At 34.7% G+C, this 17,595-nt stretch overlaps 1 protein-coding gene and 2 long non-coding RNA genes across 5 annotated transcripts in view; 2 read left to right on the top strand and 1 right to left on the bottom strand.

Annotated features, from left to right (window-relative positions):
- The first annotated feature begins 4,116 nt into the window (after positions 1-4,116).
- LOC126820792 (uncharacterized) lies at positions 4,117-7,734 on the top strand. 3 transcript variants are annotated; one of them, XR_007680131.1, is made up of 4 exons: positions 4,117-4,250; positions 4,809-4,924; positions 6,117-6,190; positions 6,645-7,734. It is a non-coding gene; the product is annotated as an uncharacterized LOC126820792 (long non-coding RNA). The 3 variants fall into 3 exon arrangements; XR_007680132.2 differs by having other exon boundaries at positions 4,144-4,260; XR_007680133.2 differs by having other exon boundaries at positions 4,150-4,250; positions 4,789-4,924.
- Positions 7,735-8,142: 408 nt separating this feature from the next.
- Positions 8,143-11,002, bottom strand: LOC126820799 (uncharacterized). Its single transcript, XR_007680144.2, has 3 exons — positions 10,797-11,002; positions 10,268-10,361; positions 8,143-8,277 (listed from the first exon to the last, which is right to left on the bottom strand). It is a non-coding gene; the product is annotated as an uncharacterized LOC126820799 (long non-coding RNA).
- A 371-nt stretch (positions 11,003-11,373) lies between these two features.
- The window catches only part of LOC126820764 (putative E3 ubiquitin-protein ligase UBR7), a 100,027-nt gene continuing 93,805 nt past the window's right edge, over positions 11,374-17,595 (top strand). The window contains exons 1-3 of the mRNA XM_056101021.1: positions 11,374-11,670; positions 15,608-15,741; positions 17,277-17,337. Coding sequence (XP_055956996.1) covers positions 11,512-11,670; positions 15,608-15,741; positions 17,277-17,337 — 354 coding nt within the window. The 5' untranslated portion in view covers positions 11,374-11,511. The remainder of the gene's footprint in view (positions 11,671-15,607; positions 15,742-17,276; positions 17,338-17,595) is intronic.

Genomic DNA, 17,595 nt, shown 5'->3' on the forward strand with positions numbered 1-17,595 from the left:
GAACTTGAAATGCATGTTTATAACCCAAAGATCTTGGTTCCTGTCGATATTCGCGCATATCTGATAGCACCTTCCTGAATTATGGCCCTTGATGTTACGAAGTAATTTAAGACTTTCATAATCACCGGAAGTAACCACTTTTTGACAAAAACTGTATTTTTAGCTTCTAAACAAATAATTGTTTGAAGTAAGCGATATTCATTATTGGTATAAAATTATGATATTTCATTCCTATGGACAAACAGTATATATCAATACGATCATATTGATATCACAAAATTGTTTCCAACATCTTTCCTTGCCGAGAAATAACCAATTGTGTCAGGATCACTTTTTACGATTTTTCGCATTTTAATTTCAGTTTATGGGTTCTGGATTAATTATTTATTGCCTGATTTGTGTAAAAGAAAAGCCCATATGCTCCGTGGTGCAAATTCTAAACTTTCTTCTACCGATAAATGTTTCTGTCGGCACCGGAAAGTGCTGTAATTTTGCCCAAAACTTCAATTTTGACTTTGCTAGCTTAGTAGTGCTCGCCCATTCATCGTATTTTAAATATAATAGATAAAGGCAGCAGCGTATGTATTTTTCAAAAATGTCCGTTCAAGTATTTAAAGATGCATGTAAGATTTGGATAAAGAGCTTTCCGTTCCTGCTATATTAGCAGGCCCGTAGCCAAGGGGGGGCTTCGCCCCCCCCCCCTGGAAATAATCTCCCCCCCCCTGACAAAAAGTTGTCGACCATATTTATAAATTACCTATGTATGATTTGAATATATTTCTTGAAAAACACTCAGAATAGTTCGTTCTTAAAACATATAATTATCGATTTCTATGCTTAGAAACTCGTTTACAGCTACTCAATTTTCAAAATTTTCCGGGGGGGAGACCCCCGTACCCCCGGCAAGAGAGAAAAGCCTTACCGCCGGGGCTGCACCCCCCCCCCCCCCCCCTGCGCCAGCAAGCTGGCTACGGGCCTGTATATTAGTTCAAAATTATATAATGCGAAATGGATATATTGAAAATTTCATTCAAATTAGTTTATTCTGAGCGCAGTGATCACTGTTTGAAGTGTTAACAAGATGTGGTATAGATTGGGTTTTTTTTATTGTAACTGACAGAGCTTGTCATGTGAATAAATGTTATATAACATTTGAAGACCTGCAATAGGCAGATTTAACTTACATAATGCATCTTTGAATAATTTTCCTGGTTTATTTGTAATGTAATAGTTACAAGATTTCATAAATTGAAGGTATGCGGGAGATGACTCTGAAATTCCATCCCGCGGTGAGCAATCTCACTGAATTATAAAGATTTCTGTGCGGGAACTCTGGAATGTATTCACAAGACACCGTCAGGTTCAAAATAAACGGTGAAGAACTCCGAAAAATGTCATTGAAAAAAAAGTTTTGAAATTTGGAAGGATTCTTTCTTAACCTAATGAGCAATCCCACAAAATTTTAAAACATTCTATTAAAATCTGTGTCCTGTACCTTTCTTTCATTTTTCAGGCCCTGGGTTCGATCTATCTCCTTATTTGAGAAAGTTCTTCTGGATTTTCCAAAATTGTAATTGGTGCACGGGTAGAGCGATAACCCGATGTTCCATGTGCACATAAAACAACCATTGGCAGCTGGATTTCGAAAAAGAGAAGGTGGATCGACGCTGCTCTGGCCAAAAATTCTAACCCCAGCACACGGTATGATGTCCATCTTGATTAGCCCAGTTTGAACGTAAATTCGGAGATACAAAAGGGTTCTTCCTTGTGACCAATCTTAGCGGATGTTCACAAACAATTACGATAAGACATGTAATGCGTTCACAAGTAAAAGTTGGACGTACTGACCAGAGGCGTAGCCGTGAAGTATATATGGGGGGGGGGGGGTCCGCAACCCTAACCCTAACCCTTTTTTAAAACCCCTAAAAAATATAAACAAACACCATGTGACCATGCTGTCTACACAACTCGTTTGCTGATTGGCCCAGACACCGCGTGCAAAGTATTATTGTTACGTGGCTGACGGAGCGGGCGATAAATATTTGGTTTAGGCGATAATGTTTTTGGGTACCTACATGCGATTCACTCTGATAAGTGGCAGAACAAAATTAACAAAATATTACTGACAGGCTAACTAGACACAATTTTATGGAACACAGTTACTATTCACTTCACACATGTTTCCAGGATGATTCTCTCTGTGTTTTATTTTAGCAATGTAAACCATATTGGGTGGGATATGTACAGGTTTTATACAGATAGAATCTAAACTAATCCTAATAATTGTTGTAAATAAATAGGAGTTTGGGCCTACTATGTAATTTTTTTTTTTTGGGGGGGGGGGATCCAAGTATATTCAGACCCCCCCCCCCCCCATGTGTGACGCCCATGGTACTGACAAACATTGGTGAAGAAAACAATATGTCCATGCCGAAGTATAAAAATTGGAGGTTCGCCTTAAAGCACAACAAGCCAGATGGTTTACATTATTTCAAAAGTCAAGATGTGTTATCAGGGCCGGCGGAAGCAATTCTTGATTTGGGGGGGGGGGCTACCATCCTAGGCCCCGGAAGCCCTTGGGGATCTAGATCGCCGGAGACGCTTTCTACGCGATTTCTGGCTAATGAAATTACTCGGCAATGAAGTGAAATTTTATTTCATTTTTAACTCCCTTACCATAAAAACAGAATCTATGGTGGTTTAATCCTGCGATGCTGAACTTTACAAATATATGCATGATGAAACTTACAATCTACGTTTAATACCGAAAGATCTCGGTTCCTTTCGATATTGGCGAATATATAGGACCGTCACTTCCTGGATTATGGCCCCTGATTTTACGAACCGTGGACACAGTAGCAGTAACAATTTTTATTTGATTGTAAAAAAAACCCCATTCAATTATAGCAGGTTAAATTTATTTATCCGAAATTGACGAGACTTGAAATATAGGTCTATATCTCCCAAAGATCTCGGTTTCTTTCGAAATTGGCATGTATTGGACCGTAACGTCATGGATTATAACCTCTGATTGTACGAAAAATGACATTTTTAGCTTATGGACACTCTAGAGGTCACAATTTTCATCCAATTTTGATGAAACTTGAAATGTATGTTTAGTTCCTTTCCATATTCGCGCATATCTGATTGTAACTTTCTGGATTATAGCCCCTGATTGTACAAAAAATCGAGTTTTTAGCTTGTGGTCCCTCTAGAGGTTACAATTTTTATCCCATTTAAAAGGCATTCGAATATGTCACCGGTACACCATAATTACGGTTGAGTTCACATTTTCTGAAAATGAAAGCGGCACTGGCGATGGTGCGTGTTCGCCTTTATAGCATTTTCGACTAAACAAATACGAAGGCCAATTGTATTTATACTAAAACCTAATGAGTTCCTAAGTAATAAAAAAACAAGAGCGTATTTTGTTCGGAAATGGACTCTTAGCCTAGCTCACTACCCGCCGTACGTGCTACAATACTACGGGCAGTCTACGGGGAATTTTTTTTAGTAAACCCGTGAGCTAGACTTACGCGTCACTTGCGTGTACAGATTCGAAGATCGCCGACTGGCCGTAGAGATATTTGGTCCGTGAGACTCTTGCCACCCTGACACTTGCACGATTTTTGTTACCGCAATGCCGCGTAATGCTTCGTGGCAAGTCGTGCCCTTCGATATTGTAGCTGTGTTTGCGCCCTGTTCGCAGATTTTCATGAGTTTTAATTTAAATGTTCTCATTATTAACAAAAGAAAAATTATGTGACGTTGACTGCCCGCACGACTTTGCTGCGGTGAGCGTATGTTTCGTTGCCTGGCAACGCATCTTTTAGAAAACACGTGAATGCATTCGAGCACATAACAATTTCTATACCGTACGGTATATTATTTATCAAAAGGTAGTTTTCGAAACAGATAACCTTACACAATCTCGATGGGACCTTAACATTATTTTAATAAAAACATATAAAAATAATAACCTAATATTAATTGCACATAAGTAATTTAGACTGGACCTCAAACAAGGTGACATGTCACGTGGCGTTGTGTGTGACAAGAGGCGGCCAAGTCTATAAATATACTTGAATTTGGTTATCATCCAATGATATTACACTTGCGGATAAAAATAGGTCACCGTTATCACGTGCTATTTACATTCACACGTCATAGCACGTTGCCATTAAAGAATGTCAATGTGAGTGAGGGAGAAGAAATGGCAGATGCCTGTAAATTATGAGAGATCTATACATGTATGTATATGTATGTATTTATTTTGGCATATGTCCGGATTCATTTTAAATTTATTATAAACATTATCTTTACTGTAGCTGCATCACTGGTCTGCTTTGTTGGAAATTATAAAGGAGCTAATCGCAACATTGTGCCAGGGTTCCCTGACGTGACCGAGTTTATTATCATTTAATAATTATTCTGGTGAGTTTCACATAACAAGCAGGGCGTCAATATCGCAGATTTCGATTTACTCCAAAACTAAGTAATAAATTCTTACAAATAGACTTATCTCGGGTTCCTTAAAATAGATTGCACAATAAAATATTCACATAACTTAAAAAGTTTTCTTTTCACATAGTGACACATTCGCCTGGTCCCTGGATGTAAACAATATTACCAATGAACACGTCATGATGATGCAACAAATTTGTTTCTGATCAGTAGGCCTATAGAATTCGTAGGGCTTTTGTTACGATGCACGTCTCTGAAAAGACCAGTGATTTTTCGATGTAGTCGACTGTGTGAAGATTAGTATGTATGTATAAAACATAGTAGTGTTTGTTATTTAATTGCAGTAAAACAATGGATTCTGCTGAAGAAAGTGACACAGAGTCACAACTTGAAAAGTTTTCCTTTGGATCAGGTGATAGTGGTTTTTGTACTGAAGAACCTGTTGTTTCTTTATCTCATGGTATGTAATTAATTACACTAACTAGTTTTTATTAAAGATATATTATGTAAGAGCTAAATCTTCCTATATATAGCAGGTCTTTAAATTTTGGCTTCAAATGTTATAAAGTATTAGAAATTATGATTTATTAACATGACAAGCCCATAATCAACTCTCAATATCATCGCCATGGCACAGATTCAAATGAATTAGACCGCCAGCGAGATTTAAAAATTTAACGATATAGTTGATAATCCAGTCTTAGTCTTGTTTGTCCAGTACCATTGCTACTAATGTACGCTACCGGTACATAAAATACTTTGAAGGAAATTTTCAACATATTCATTTTTCATTATCTATTTTTGAACTATTATTTATAGCAAGAACAGCCAGCTCTTTATCTAAATCTTACATAAAGCATTTTAATTTAAGTTGAAATTAAACATAATTTGGCTTTCATGTATATTTCTCTTACTACTGTGACCTTTCTGGAGTGAGATTCAGTACATAGACTTATAAATACATAAAATCAAATCAATGAACAATTTTATTGTGTGGGATTTTGTATGAGAAAAGTGTCACGGTCGTGTGTTTTATCCTTCATCATCAGATGGTGGGATGGGATGGGCATTCAAAGCGTGATATAATGATTGATATAGACATATGTGATAGATATCACAATTAATAATGCTATGCATCAATGAAATTGAATCACAATGTGATCCTATTACTTCATAATAAAAATTGATGTCAAACGGGTGTTGGATTTCTCTTTTTAAAAAGCTCAGTGTGTATGTATGCCTACACAATTTGGAGACGATGAAGGCATCATGCATTGTCAAGTGTCAAATTTCCTTAACAGGAACCTGGCAAATCCCCTCCTGCAAAAATTCCTGGATCCACCCCTGTAACGACTACTCGAATTTGAAATTTTGTTGTAACATCATGTTTGTATAGTGATTGTTATCCATAGAACTGTAAGTCATATTATGTTCAATCGCTAAATACTATTTAATGATTAAATTTTATTATTGATCAAAACCAAAGAGTTCTAGTCATTTTAACATTTCATATATTTTAACATTGTCATGATCTTACAAGCATGTTTTATATGTGTATTAACTACATGTACCAACTTTTAAGGTCATATTGATTTTATAATAGCATGTGGTGTTTTTTTTCTACTTAACAACTCAATTTCATTATTTTGCAGACCCTGAAAAAAAGAATAGAAGTGAAAATAAATCACCCAGCACATGTAATCAAACAACACCATTATCTCATCATGTAAGTTAATATTTTTTTCCTAATTATTACCTATATATATTGTATTAAGGGTTTTCATGAAACGGACAGGCATAATTTTAAAACATGGTTTATTACTCTTGAACATTTGTAATTGCAAATATTAAAAAATGCATCCTACTAAATCTGATATTCTGAAAGTTGGTAGTTTCTAAACGCTTTTATTTCAAATGACATGAAGTGAAATGTAATGGGGTTTAGTCATTCTGGTCTGCCAGTTCAAACGACATGGAGTAAAATGAAAATGGAGTTTAGTCTTTCTGTTCTGCCAGTTCAAACAAAGCATTTTAAAGCTATTTCAGGAATTTATTTCAGGAGTTGAAGATGTCATTAATTTTTTTTCATCAAAGTGAATTTGGCAATGATTGAATCATATAAAGTTGAACTTTGTAGGTTTTATTTAGTTGTAAAATCTTTGTGATCTTTTCTCTTTCAGATGACATCTGCATCTGAACCATCAACTCCAGTATTAACCACCATTATCTCTAGTCCAGAGTACATAGATTATGCAAACTCATTACGATCAATACCAAAAACTAAGTCTAACGATTTACCAAAATCTAGTGTGTCATCTTATATGAGTCTCAAAAGGAAAGTCAGTATTGACAGTGTGTCAAGTAGCAATCAGAATTCTAATGTAAAAATCACAAAACCAGACTCAAGTGACTCTCAAAATGTCAAACAAAAGCGCTTCAATCGAACAGCAAAAGCGTTGAGGGAATCAGGACTTCTTCCTATAGCTATTAAAACTGGTAATCTAATGAAAAAGAATATGATTTTACAAAAAGAAATTCAAAATCTCAAAAAAGAGACAGCATTGTTTTTACAGTCTGTTCAAGCAGAAGGAAGTGACAATACAGAAGAAAGAAAACACTCTGGTTAATGTGTCTCTTTATAAACTTGCCTGTGTTGGTTTTCTAGCAGACATTGTAATCTTTGGTTTTCTGAAATTGCTTTCATAATCATAATTACATTTGTTTGATATTTGGAAAATGATTAGGATCTTCAGCAAGGACAAGGAAGTCTAATTACTCTTTGAGTAATGAGCATAATAAATTGAAACAACTAAGTGTCTATTATTAAGTTCTATGCAATTTTGTTATTCAGAAAGCAATAACATTTTATACAAAGACAAAATAGGTATTGCACATATTTACAGTAATACAGATTTTAACTATTAACATTATTGAAAATAATTGCAAAAATAAAAACATCGCGAAAATTATGGCAAGTAATAACCTGATGAACTGTATGTAAATCTTAACATACAGACAAGGGAATCCAGGGATTAATGGTTCTGTATGACAAATGATATTTCTATAAAAAAAACCCTGCTAATTTGATTGAATATCATCAATTTATCTGATGAAATAATTATTGCATGTAAAATGCTGCACTAAGTGTCTCGCCTTGTTAGATTATATATCGAAATTCTACAGAAATATATCCTTGCATGACCCCTAATGTATCCTAAATGACATTTTATACAAATGAGATTTTAGCAAATAAAACTGTTTCCTTTGTTATTTACTATTATTGTTATATGTATATGAAAATATCTATCATAACAGGGATACTTTCCTTTGACCCACAATTATGTATGCTGAATTTAATTAAAATATCAACAAATCAATTTTTGGGCAATTTTTAATTCAACTTGAAATAATTTTACCAATATTACAAATGCCTAGTTTGGCGGTGTATAGTGACTATACTATAGTCTGATTATATCAAAATTTAATTACACATCAAAAAGTTAAGATGTAAATTATGTTCTTTTCTAAACTAAAAGTAGTAAGTCAATAAAGATGTAGTTTTTATCATGTTCTTTTCTGTATAACAAGTTCATCAAATCCTGTTTCTGTATCATCTTGCCTTATAAATATAGCTTCTTCACACTCTCCAATCATTACTTCTGCTGTAGTATAAACAATTAAATTGCCAATAACATGGCCTCCAATAACGTTTCCTTCAGTATCACTGAGTGATATATGTAAATGGCCACCTTCTCCACCTGACAGTGTTCCAACCAGGGATACTATCTCAAATGGTCCTTTTAAATCTTTTATCTGAAATTAAAGATATACATGTACTTGCCTACAAATTATGATTAATATAAGTTTTGGGCTTTTTTTATCAGTAATAAGTTTGATATTTTTCATGCAAGTTAATTTAAATCATTTATATCGACAGAATCACTTGTGCATTTACATCTACAGAACCAATGTGCAGTATATAATTGCATGGTTGATTGAGATTTTTACTAAAGAAATTTATTGACTTTATGTAGCAAACACTGTCAGTTTTGCATGACTCACTTCCTGTCCACTTGCCATTCTCAGTCGAGCCTGTGTAACACTTCCAACACAGGTTATAATAAATGCAGCTTTTAAGCCATGCTCTTTAATAAAGTCTAACAAACATTGTCTTATCTCTTGTCCGGGACGCAATCTTATTGGATAGCACTGCATTGTGGATTTGATTGCCTGTAATAAAGAGAAGAAGAAAAACACCCCATAATGAGTAGGCCCACCCCCACTCATTTCACTTTTTATCGAAAATTGCTATCATATATGAGATTATGCTGTGCACTGGATATAATAATCGTGCGAGCATCTATAGACTATCTTATTGTTTACTGTGTGTTGTGTTCAACTGCCATGGCCAACCACCAACCGACAATACTGTCATAAGATACCCCAATTTGGCAGAAAGTTAAAAATGCAGGCCTAAAGACCACAAAATTAATTACATAACTTCTGTTTTCAGGAGATTAAACATTACATTACACATACACTGTCTTTATTCAAAACAAAAAATAATTATTGACTTTACAGTCTATTGCATCAATAACTTCGGATTCAAATCTTCGTGTTTATAACAACCTACATTTGAGATACTGACCTTTTTTTTTTTGTTAAAAACTTTAGAAAATATTGCAACTATGCTTTTGAGAGAGAAATGGGGTTTAACGTCCACTCGACACAAACTAGGTCATTTCGGGACTAACATATGGTTTTAATTTTATTTACATAATTCGCTTGCGCGTAGGGGTCTTTAGCAGTGGGAGGAAACCAGAAAAACTATGCTATATATACATATATTTGATTATGTAGACTTTGCTTTCACTTTTTTCAATTTATAAAAGTTTTTCCTTGGTAGAATAAGTCTTTTCAAATTTTGTTCAATTGACATTGTATTTACCCAAGTTAAAAGCATTTCTTTAAAATTTTGCATTAATTACTAATTTCAATAGACTAATTATTTAACAGATTAAAATTGAAATTAAATACTTTTCATCTACATGAAAATATAGAATAATTCAAATTTAATTAAGGCTGATGTTCCTCGCCCTATTCTAAATATATAAATGACACTCAATTACTTGCATCAAGTCTCAAGCAATCGTATCCCACTGCTTAACCTGAGCAGAAAATGTTCATTACCAAATTACCAAACTTAGTCTTAAGTTATCGATATATAATGAAACTATACACCTAGTTTCGAATCACAGTCATTTATTGTGTTCCAAATTGTTCACATATGCTAAATATTATTGATCTCAGCCAGTGAGTCTACCTAGTTTCAAAAGTCTACCTCAGTTATTAGAAGCAGAGTTATTGTGTCCCAAAAAGTATGAGAAACTCATTTTAATAATTCTGTTTTCTTCAGATTGTGGGGAACAAAACATTAAGGATTTTTTGTACCAGTAATAGGCCTAACACTATATCACTAGTGACGTACTACAGAAAGGAAAAAAAAAAGTGTGAGTAAGCGACTTACAGAGATTCAATTTATAGCCTAATGATCTGAGTTGAAGGAGCTAAATCGCTATATTTGGATCCTAGAAATTGACACATTTGGATCAAATGGGTCACAACGCAACCGCATATATAATGATGTAATATGAATGTATAAACTGTGTCAATTTCTATGTCCAGAATTATATATTGCGATTTAGATCCTTTAGAAGCACAAAAGTGACATAGAAGAAGTGTTCAATAATCCTTTAATGAGCTATTACTATTAGAAGAAAAGAAAAATGGAAATAACAATTACCTTTGAAGCCATTTTAGTAATGTAACGGAAGTTGCCAAGTTCAAAAATAAGTGCATCGGGTATCTGTGATAATCTGAATAAGCTGACAATTAACCTAGAAATAGAAATGGTTCCACTACTTTAGTACTGAGCTTATCCCAAAGACAATTCATATACGAAGTCTACTCGGCCCAATAGAAGAAGACCACTTATCCCAAGATAGAAGACCACCCATCCCAAGAAATAAAGTGATAGTTGTATTTGTTTTAATATAATTGTTTTAATAAATTGAGTACATTTTGGTATTGTTGTTTTAATAAATTGATTATATATGTCAAATATGTGTTTGTTTTAATGTTATAATGCACAGATGTAATAAATTCTTTTATAAATTGTTGATGTAGGCCTAATATAGAGTAATTTAATAAATAATGATGAATAAAAACAATAAATTGAGTATGCCTATTTTATTTTAATTTGGTCCAAGTGGTCTTCTATTCGGGCCATGTTTTTTTAAAAAAAAAAACAAACAAAAAAAGACTATACTGACGGTTGTGGAATGAGTGGTCTTCTATTCTAAACTTAGTCGGAGTGATCTCATAAGTTATATCTCGACCCACGTATTAAAACAAACACAACTATTGTGGGGTTAGTGGTCTTCTATCTTGGGATGAGTGGGCTTTTATTGGGCGGAGTCGTCTTGGGATCGTTGTTATCCATTCATTAATAACTGAGCTCCACAACAGTGGGGTGGTCAACAAAGGGAAATAACGCAATAATAAGTGAATAACTCAATTTGAATAACTGAATAAGGACTTCCACTGGCAACATTTTCCCTGATTTCACAATTGTTCGTCTATGCAACATATTAAGATATTTTTGGCTATAGAGATTAATTTAAAAAAAAAAAAAAAAAAATGGATTAGTCAAAGAAATAACATCGTAGATAGCACCGTGCTAATTCTATGATAAAGTTAGTGGTGAGGAAATTACCGGTGTGAATCCAATAACTATTTATCTCCCTTCTCCCGCTCGTGCAACTGGATTTCGGGAGCATCTAGTTTTATAGTTTAATTTGAGCAATACTATTCCCTTTGAAGTCCGATGACAGCATAATCGGCTTAATCATGACATTGTCGATTACCGAATATGTGTAAATTATTATTAGTAGTAGTATAAGCAGGACATTCATAGTTTATTCGTTTAAAAGTAGTATTTTCAATAATTACCCATAGGTAAACTTCAAAACTCATCAAACATCAACAATGTCCGACGAAATGAGCGCGGGTCAAAGTAATTTAGATTCTTCTCAAGATACAGAAAGTATTTCTATGGTGGAAATACTTGAAGAGGAGAATAGGCTCAAAGCAGACGCTGCTGCTGTCTTAGGAGCCAGCGATGACAAGAATTGTACTTACAGTAAGGTAAAAAGAAATCTATTAATTAGGCCTAGGCCTAAATTTGCATCCATTGCAAACTATGACTATGCAATCAATATCATTCAATTTCAATTTTCATCGTCATCAATTTCAAATACATAGGCAATAATTTATGTTCATTGTGTGGCAATAGGCTAGAAAATAATTAGAGAAGTGTATGCCATGGTAGACTAATGTTGTTCTTAGTGTTTTTAACGTCCGCTTCCACCGCGCGCAGGGGTCTTTCCTGTGGGAGTACCCGGAGTAAACCCACGAGGTTGAGAAGGCGCCCCTATCTCCAAAGCCAAATATGCTCACACCAGGGATCGAAACTGACGAAACCACAGACGCAAGCCAGAGCAGAGGTGACCGGCCAGCTAGATGTCGAAGTGTGACACTATCTAGGCCATCCCAACCCCCCATAAAAGTTTATGGAGATGTCGGGTTCCGAACCCGGGGCCTTTCACTAATTTATTATATGTATACACAGTTTTAGGTCATGAGATGAAGAAGACTATTGATTTTCAACGATTTCTGATAACTTTGAAAAATCTGGTGGACGCTCTTGAGGCTAAAGTTCGTTCGTTCGTTCGTTTCTGGAGTTTTACGTCCACTTCCACCTAAGGTGATATCCGATTGAATTTATACACAGTGTTTTAGGTCATAAAGTTAATATCCGATTAAATTTATACACAGTGTTTAAGGTCATAAGACGAAGAAGTCTATTGATTTTCACCGATTTTCGATAATTACTGCCAGAGTTATGGCACTCTAGAGGCTAAAGTTGTGGACACTCTAGAGACTAAAGTTAATATCCGATTGACTTTAAATTTATACACAGTATTTGGAAGTCATCAGGTCATGATTTTAAATTGATAGTATTTATACACATCGTTTGATTGACTTTAGATTGATACACAGAGTTTAATGTCTTGAGACGAACAAGTATATTGATTTTTAATGATTTTTGATAACTTGAACAGCTAAATCTATGATATTAAATGTTTTTTATACTAAAACGTTAGCATGGGCAAAACAAATTCTAATGATTTTCTGATAATTACTTAATGAGTTGTTGTTCTTAATCAGATTTTATTTTAGTGTATTAAAGTAAAACCGACAAAAGTAAAAATATGCGAAAACTGTTGTTCACTGCCCAGACAATTTAGCTGCTGTGAGCAACCTATTTTTATACGCCCACATTTTCATGTGGACGTATTATGCCGTCGCCCCTCTCCGTCCGTCCACAATTGTTTGTGGACTCTCTACAGGTCGCAATTCTTATCCGATTTCGACAAAACTTGAAATAAAGGTTTATCCCCAAAAGATCGCGGCTGCTTTCGATATTGGCATGTATCGGATTGAAACTTCATGGATTATGGCCCCTGTTTGTACGAAAAATCACGTTTTTGGCTTGTGGACCCTATAGAGGTCACAATTTTTATCCGATTTTGTTGAAACTTGAAATGTAAGTTTATAACCCAAAGATCTCAGTTCCTGTCGATATTTGCGCATATCGGACCGTAACTTCCTGAATTATGGCCCCTGATTGTACGAAAAATCACGTTTTTAGCTTGTGGACCCTATAGAAGTCATAATTTTTATCCGATTTAAAAAAACGTTCTATTATATCACCGTTACACCCTAAGGATGACTGAGTTCGAATTTCGTGAAAATCGGCCCAAAATTGACAGACAAAATGGCCGCCGTTCGTTCCCAAATAGCGTAAGAATATGGTATATCAAGGTTGTGGACCCTATAGGGGTCACAATTTTTATCCGATTTTGTTGAAATTTGAAATGTAAGTTTATAACCCAAAGATCTCGGTTCCTTTCGATATTCGTGCATATCGGACCGTAACTTCCTGAATTATGGCCCCTGATTGTACGAAAAATCACTTTTTTAGCTTGTGGACCCTATAAAAGTCATAATTTTTATCCGATTTAAAAAAACGTATTATTATATCACCGTTACACCCTAGGGACGACTCAATTCGAATTTCGTGAAAATCTGCCCAAAATTGACAGACAAAATGGCCGCCGTTCGTTCTCAAATAGCGTAAGAAAATGGTATATCAAGGTTGTGAACCCTATAGAGGTCACAATTTTTATCCGATTTTGTTGAAACTTGAAGTGTAAGTCTATAACCCAAAGATCTCGGTTCCTTTCGATATTCGCGCATATCGGACCGTAATTTCCTGAATTATGGCCCCTGATTGTACGAAAAATCGCGTTTTTAGCTTGTGGACCCTATAGAGGGCATAATTTTTATCCGATTTAAAAAAACGTATTATTATATTACCGTTACACCCTAAGGACGACTGAGTTTGAATTTCATGAAAATCGGCCCAAAATTGACAGACAAAATGGCCGCCGTTCATTCTCAAATAGCGTAAAAATATGGTATATCAAGGTTGTGGACCCTATATAGGTCACAATTTTTATCCGATTTTGTTGAAACTTGAAATATAAGTTTATAACCCAAAGATCTCGGTTCCTTTCAATATTTGCCCATATCGGACCGTAACTTCCTGAATTATGGCCCCTGATTGTACGAAAAATCATGTTTTTAGCTTGTGGACCCATTAGAGGTCATAATTTTTATCCGATTTAAAAAAACGTATTATTATATTACCGTTCCACCCTAAGAACAGTTGAGATTGAATTTTGTGAAAATCGCCCCAAAATTGACAGACAAAATGGCCGCCGTTCGTTCTCAAATCGCGTAAAAATATGGTATATCAAGGTTGTGGACCCTATAGAGGTGACAATTTTTATCCAATTTTGTTGAAACTTGAAATGTAAGTTTATAACACAAAGATCTCAGTTCCTTTAGATATATGCGCATATCGAATTGTAATTTCCTGAATTATGGCCCTTGATTGTAGGAAAAATCACTTTCTTGTTAGCTTGTTCTCTATCCATCTCTCGAAAATGTGGGCGTATCCTGCCTGGCAGCCGCTGGTTAAAATGGTTGCCAAACTAGAATTGGAACACGCCCCTGATTAAAAGTCACCTCGAAAATGTAGAAAAACTGTTTGGTAACTATTTGTAACATACTTACATGTATTTCTAGTGGTTTACCCAAGAACTTGCCGTAACAGACCGTTTCATTGGCTAATCCCTCACTTAACCAGAACGCCGGTAATATAACAACTCTTCCAGATCCTAGTGTTGTAGAGACAAAACAAAATTTGAACTATAAAAAACCCGAAACAATTGGCAAACTGTGATGATGCTTTTGAGAATTTTGCATTTGAAGCTATTTTTTTCTTGCGCAAGGCCTTGAAGAGTTCATTAATTGTAGCGAAGGACAAAACAAGACACTGCTACAATATTGCAGCTAATGGTGCATGGCCATATTATGTTCTAATGACTTTAGCCTGATATAAAACGTTCCAAGCAATAATAGACCGCATGTTGCGGAGAATGGGTATTATTTTCTCGCTCAAACATGAACAAGAGTTTGACAGTGTGCGGTAGGGATGCCGTATGCGAAGCCCTGAATAGTTTGACTCATATTATGCCATTCAGCCATACAGTAAAATTTTATTTTTGAAAAAACTCAAACAAAAACAGAACAATAGTTGCATGACAAGAAAATTCTAGTGACAGAGCAATTTACCCAGTGCTACGAAATACCACAACATACATGTACTACATGTACCTCTTACATAATTACTCCAAACATATCATTTATCAGAGATTGAATTCCTTGAATTATAAAAAATTGTATAATATTTATCTTAACTCGATCAAGTCCCCCAAAACATCTTCACAATATTTCCAAATACCTTCCAATTTTAACCCAATACTACCAAATAGTAAATACAACCATCCGCAACCTAATATTGGTACATGTAGATGTAAGCTTACAATTTACCGTAAAAGCTTTGAAAGTTTCAAAAGCTTATATACCGGTACAGTACTTTCTTGTTTTTCAGGGTTATGTGCCAAGACAGGCTCTGTATGCCTGTTCTACATGTTCACGGTCTGAAAATGTATTAGCAGGCATTTGTTTAGCTTGTAGTTATGAATGTCATGAAGGTCATGATCTCTATGAGTTATACACAAAAAGGTTAGATTTTTATGTTTCCCAAATTTTTGATTTTATTTGCTACTATTACTTAGGTCAAAGTATCTGTTTATTAATATTTTGCGAAATATCATATTTCCAAACTTTACGTGTGGTGACTATTGGCTAGGGCCACCTAGGGATATCATTCATGACCATATCTACATTTTGTATCTTTTTGTTTTTATTGTATTTCAAATAATGCTTTATATTTGCGGGAAAGGGGTGGAGAACAAATAGGTTAAATTTAATGCCATGAAGTGTGAGTTTGATCCAATCTGATTAAATACTAATCTATATTTTGTTTCGTATCTTATACGCCCACATGGAAATGTGGTCATATATTGCCATCACCCCCGTCCATCCACAATTTCTTGTGAACACTGTACAGACTACTTTATCATCTGATTGTTTTGAAATTAATATATGTTGTTTACATATCGATCACTGAGATGAAGAAGCCTATTTAATTTCACTAATTTCCGTCAATTTTTTGTGGGGTAATGGCCCATGTTTCACTTTGTTGCAACTAGTGAATGCTCTAACGACAAAAGTTATCCGATCTGTATGAAATTTATACAGATCATTTAAATTAGTGACATGAAGACTCCTATTGAATTTCAGCAATTTCCAATAATTACGTTTAGAGTTATCACCCTTGTTTAATTTTGTTGACCTTGTGTACATTCAATGATGAAGGTTGTCATCTGATCTGTACGAAATTTATATGCATCTTTTAAATTAGTGAAACGAAAAATCCTATTGAATTTCAGCCATTTCAAATAATTACTTGTAGAGTTATGGCCCTTGTTTCACTGTGTGAATGCGCGAATGATGACAGTTATCCGATCTGTATGAAATTTATATGCAATTAGTAAAACAAAAAAGCATATCGAATTTCAACAATTTCTGTAAATTACTTCAAGAGTTAAAGGCCCTTGTTTCAGTTTGTAGAACCTTGTGAACCCTCAAACAACGAAAATTATAATCTGATCTGTATGAAATTATCTTATATTATAACTTATAAATAATTGCCCCAATTATTTACAAAAGAATAAATATGTGAAGATCTGACCAGTTGTGTAATTGGAGGTTGCGTCATGGGTCATACGAGTGGCTTTTGACCCTATGATGTCAGACATTATTTGATTAACCAGTCAGTGTTGATGTTTCTAGTTGGATAGGCCTACCCACAGTTCCGTGCATTGCATGCCAAGAACTCAATGCAACAGACCGTTTCATTGGCTTATCCCTCACATCAACCAGAACATGGGTTATATAACAACTCTTCCAGATCCTGATGTAGTAAAGAAAAGTAAAACAAAATTTTGAACTATAAAAACCAAACGAAATAGGATCTGTGTTTTAATCAGATTTGAGTTAGTTGATCCCATGATAAAAGAAATATTCTGAAATGACTTTTCCTGAATCTTCTCCCACTTTCAGAAACTACAAGTTATGAAATAAAGATTTACCAGTACAAGTTTTTAATTTTAATATTCTCTAGAGACTAATAGCTTTGTTTTGTTAATTTTTAGATCATTTAGATGTGACTGTGGTAATGAAAAGTTTCCAAATTTAATTTGTAAATTTGAAAAGGTAAGCATGGTCTTCATGATTTGAATTACTCTTAAGAGCTAAAATAAAACATGGGGGGTTGGATGGCTGAATGGTTAATGTGTGCGCGCTGTATCATAAAGTCTGTCATTGAGTCAACTGGCATGATCGGTTTCGATTCCCTGGTTGTATATGACAAGGAGTAGGTTCGTCTGTCCAACCACGTGGGTTTTCTCCGGGTCCTCCGGTTTCCTCCCACTGCTAAAGACCCCTACGTGCAAGCGAATTATTGAAATAAAA

Source organism: Patella vulgata, chromosome 5, assembly GCF_932274485.2.
Source record: "Patella vulgata chromosome 5, xgPatVulg1.2, whole genome shotgun sequence".
In the NCBI taxonomy this organism is placed as follows: domain Eukaryota; kingdom Metazoa; phylum Mollusca; class Gastropoda; family Patellidae; genus Patella; species Patella vulgata.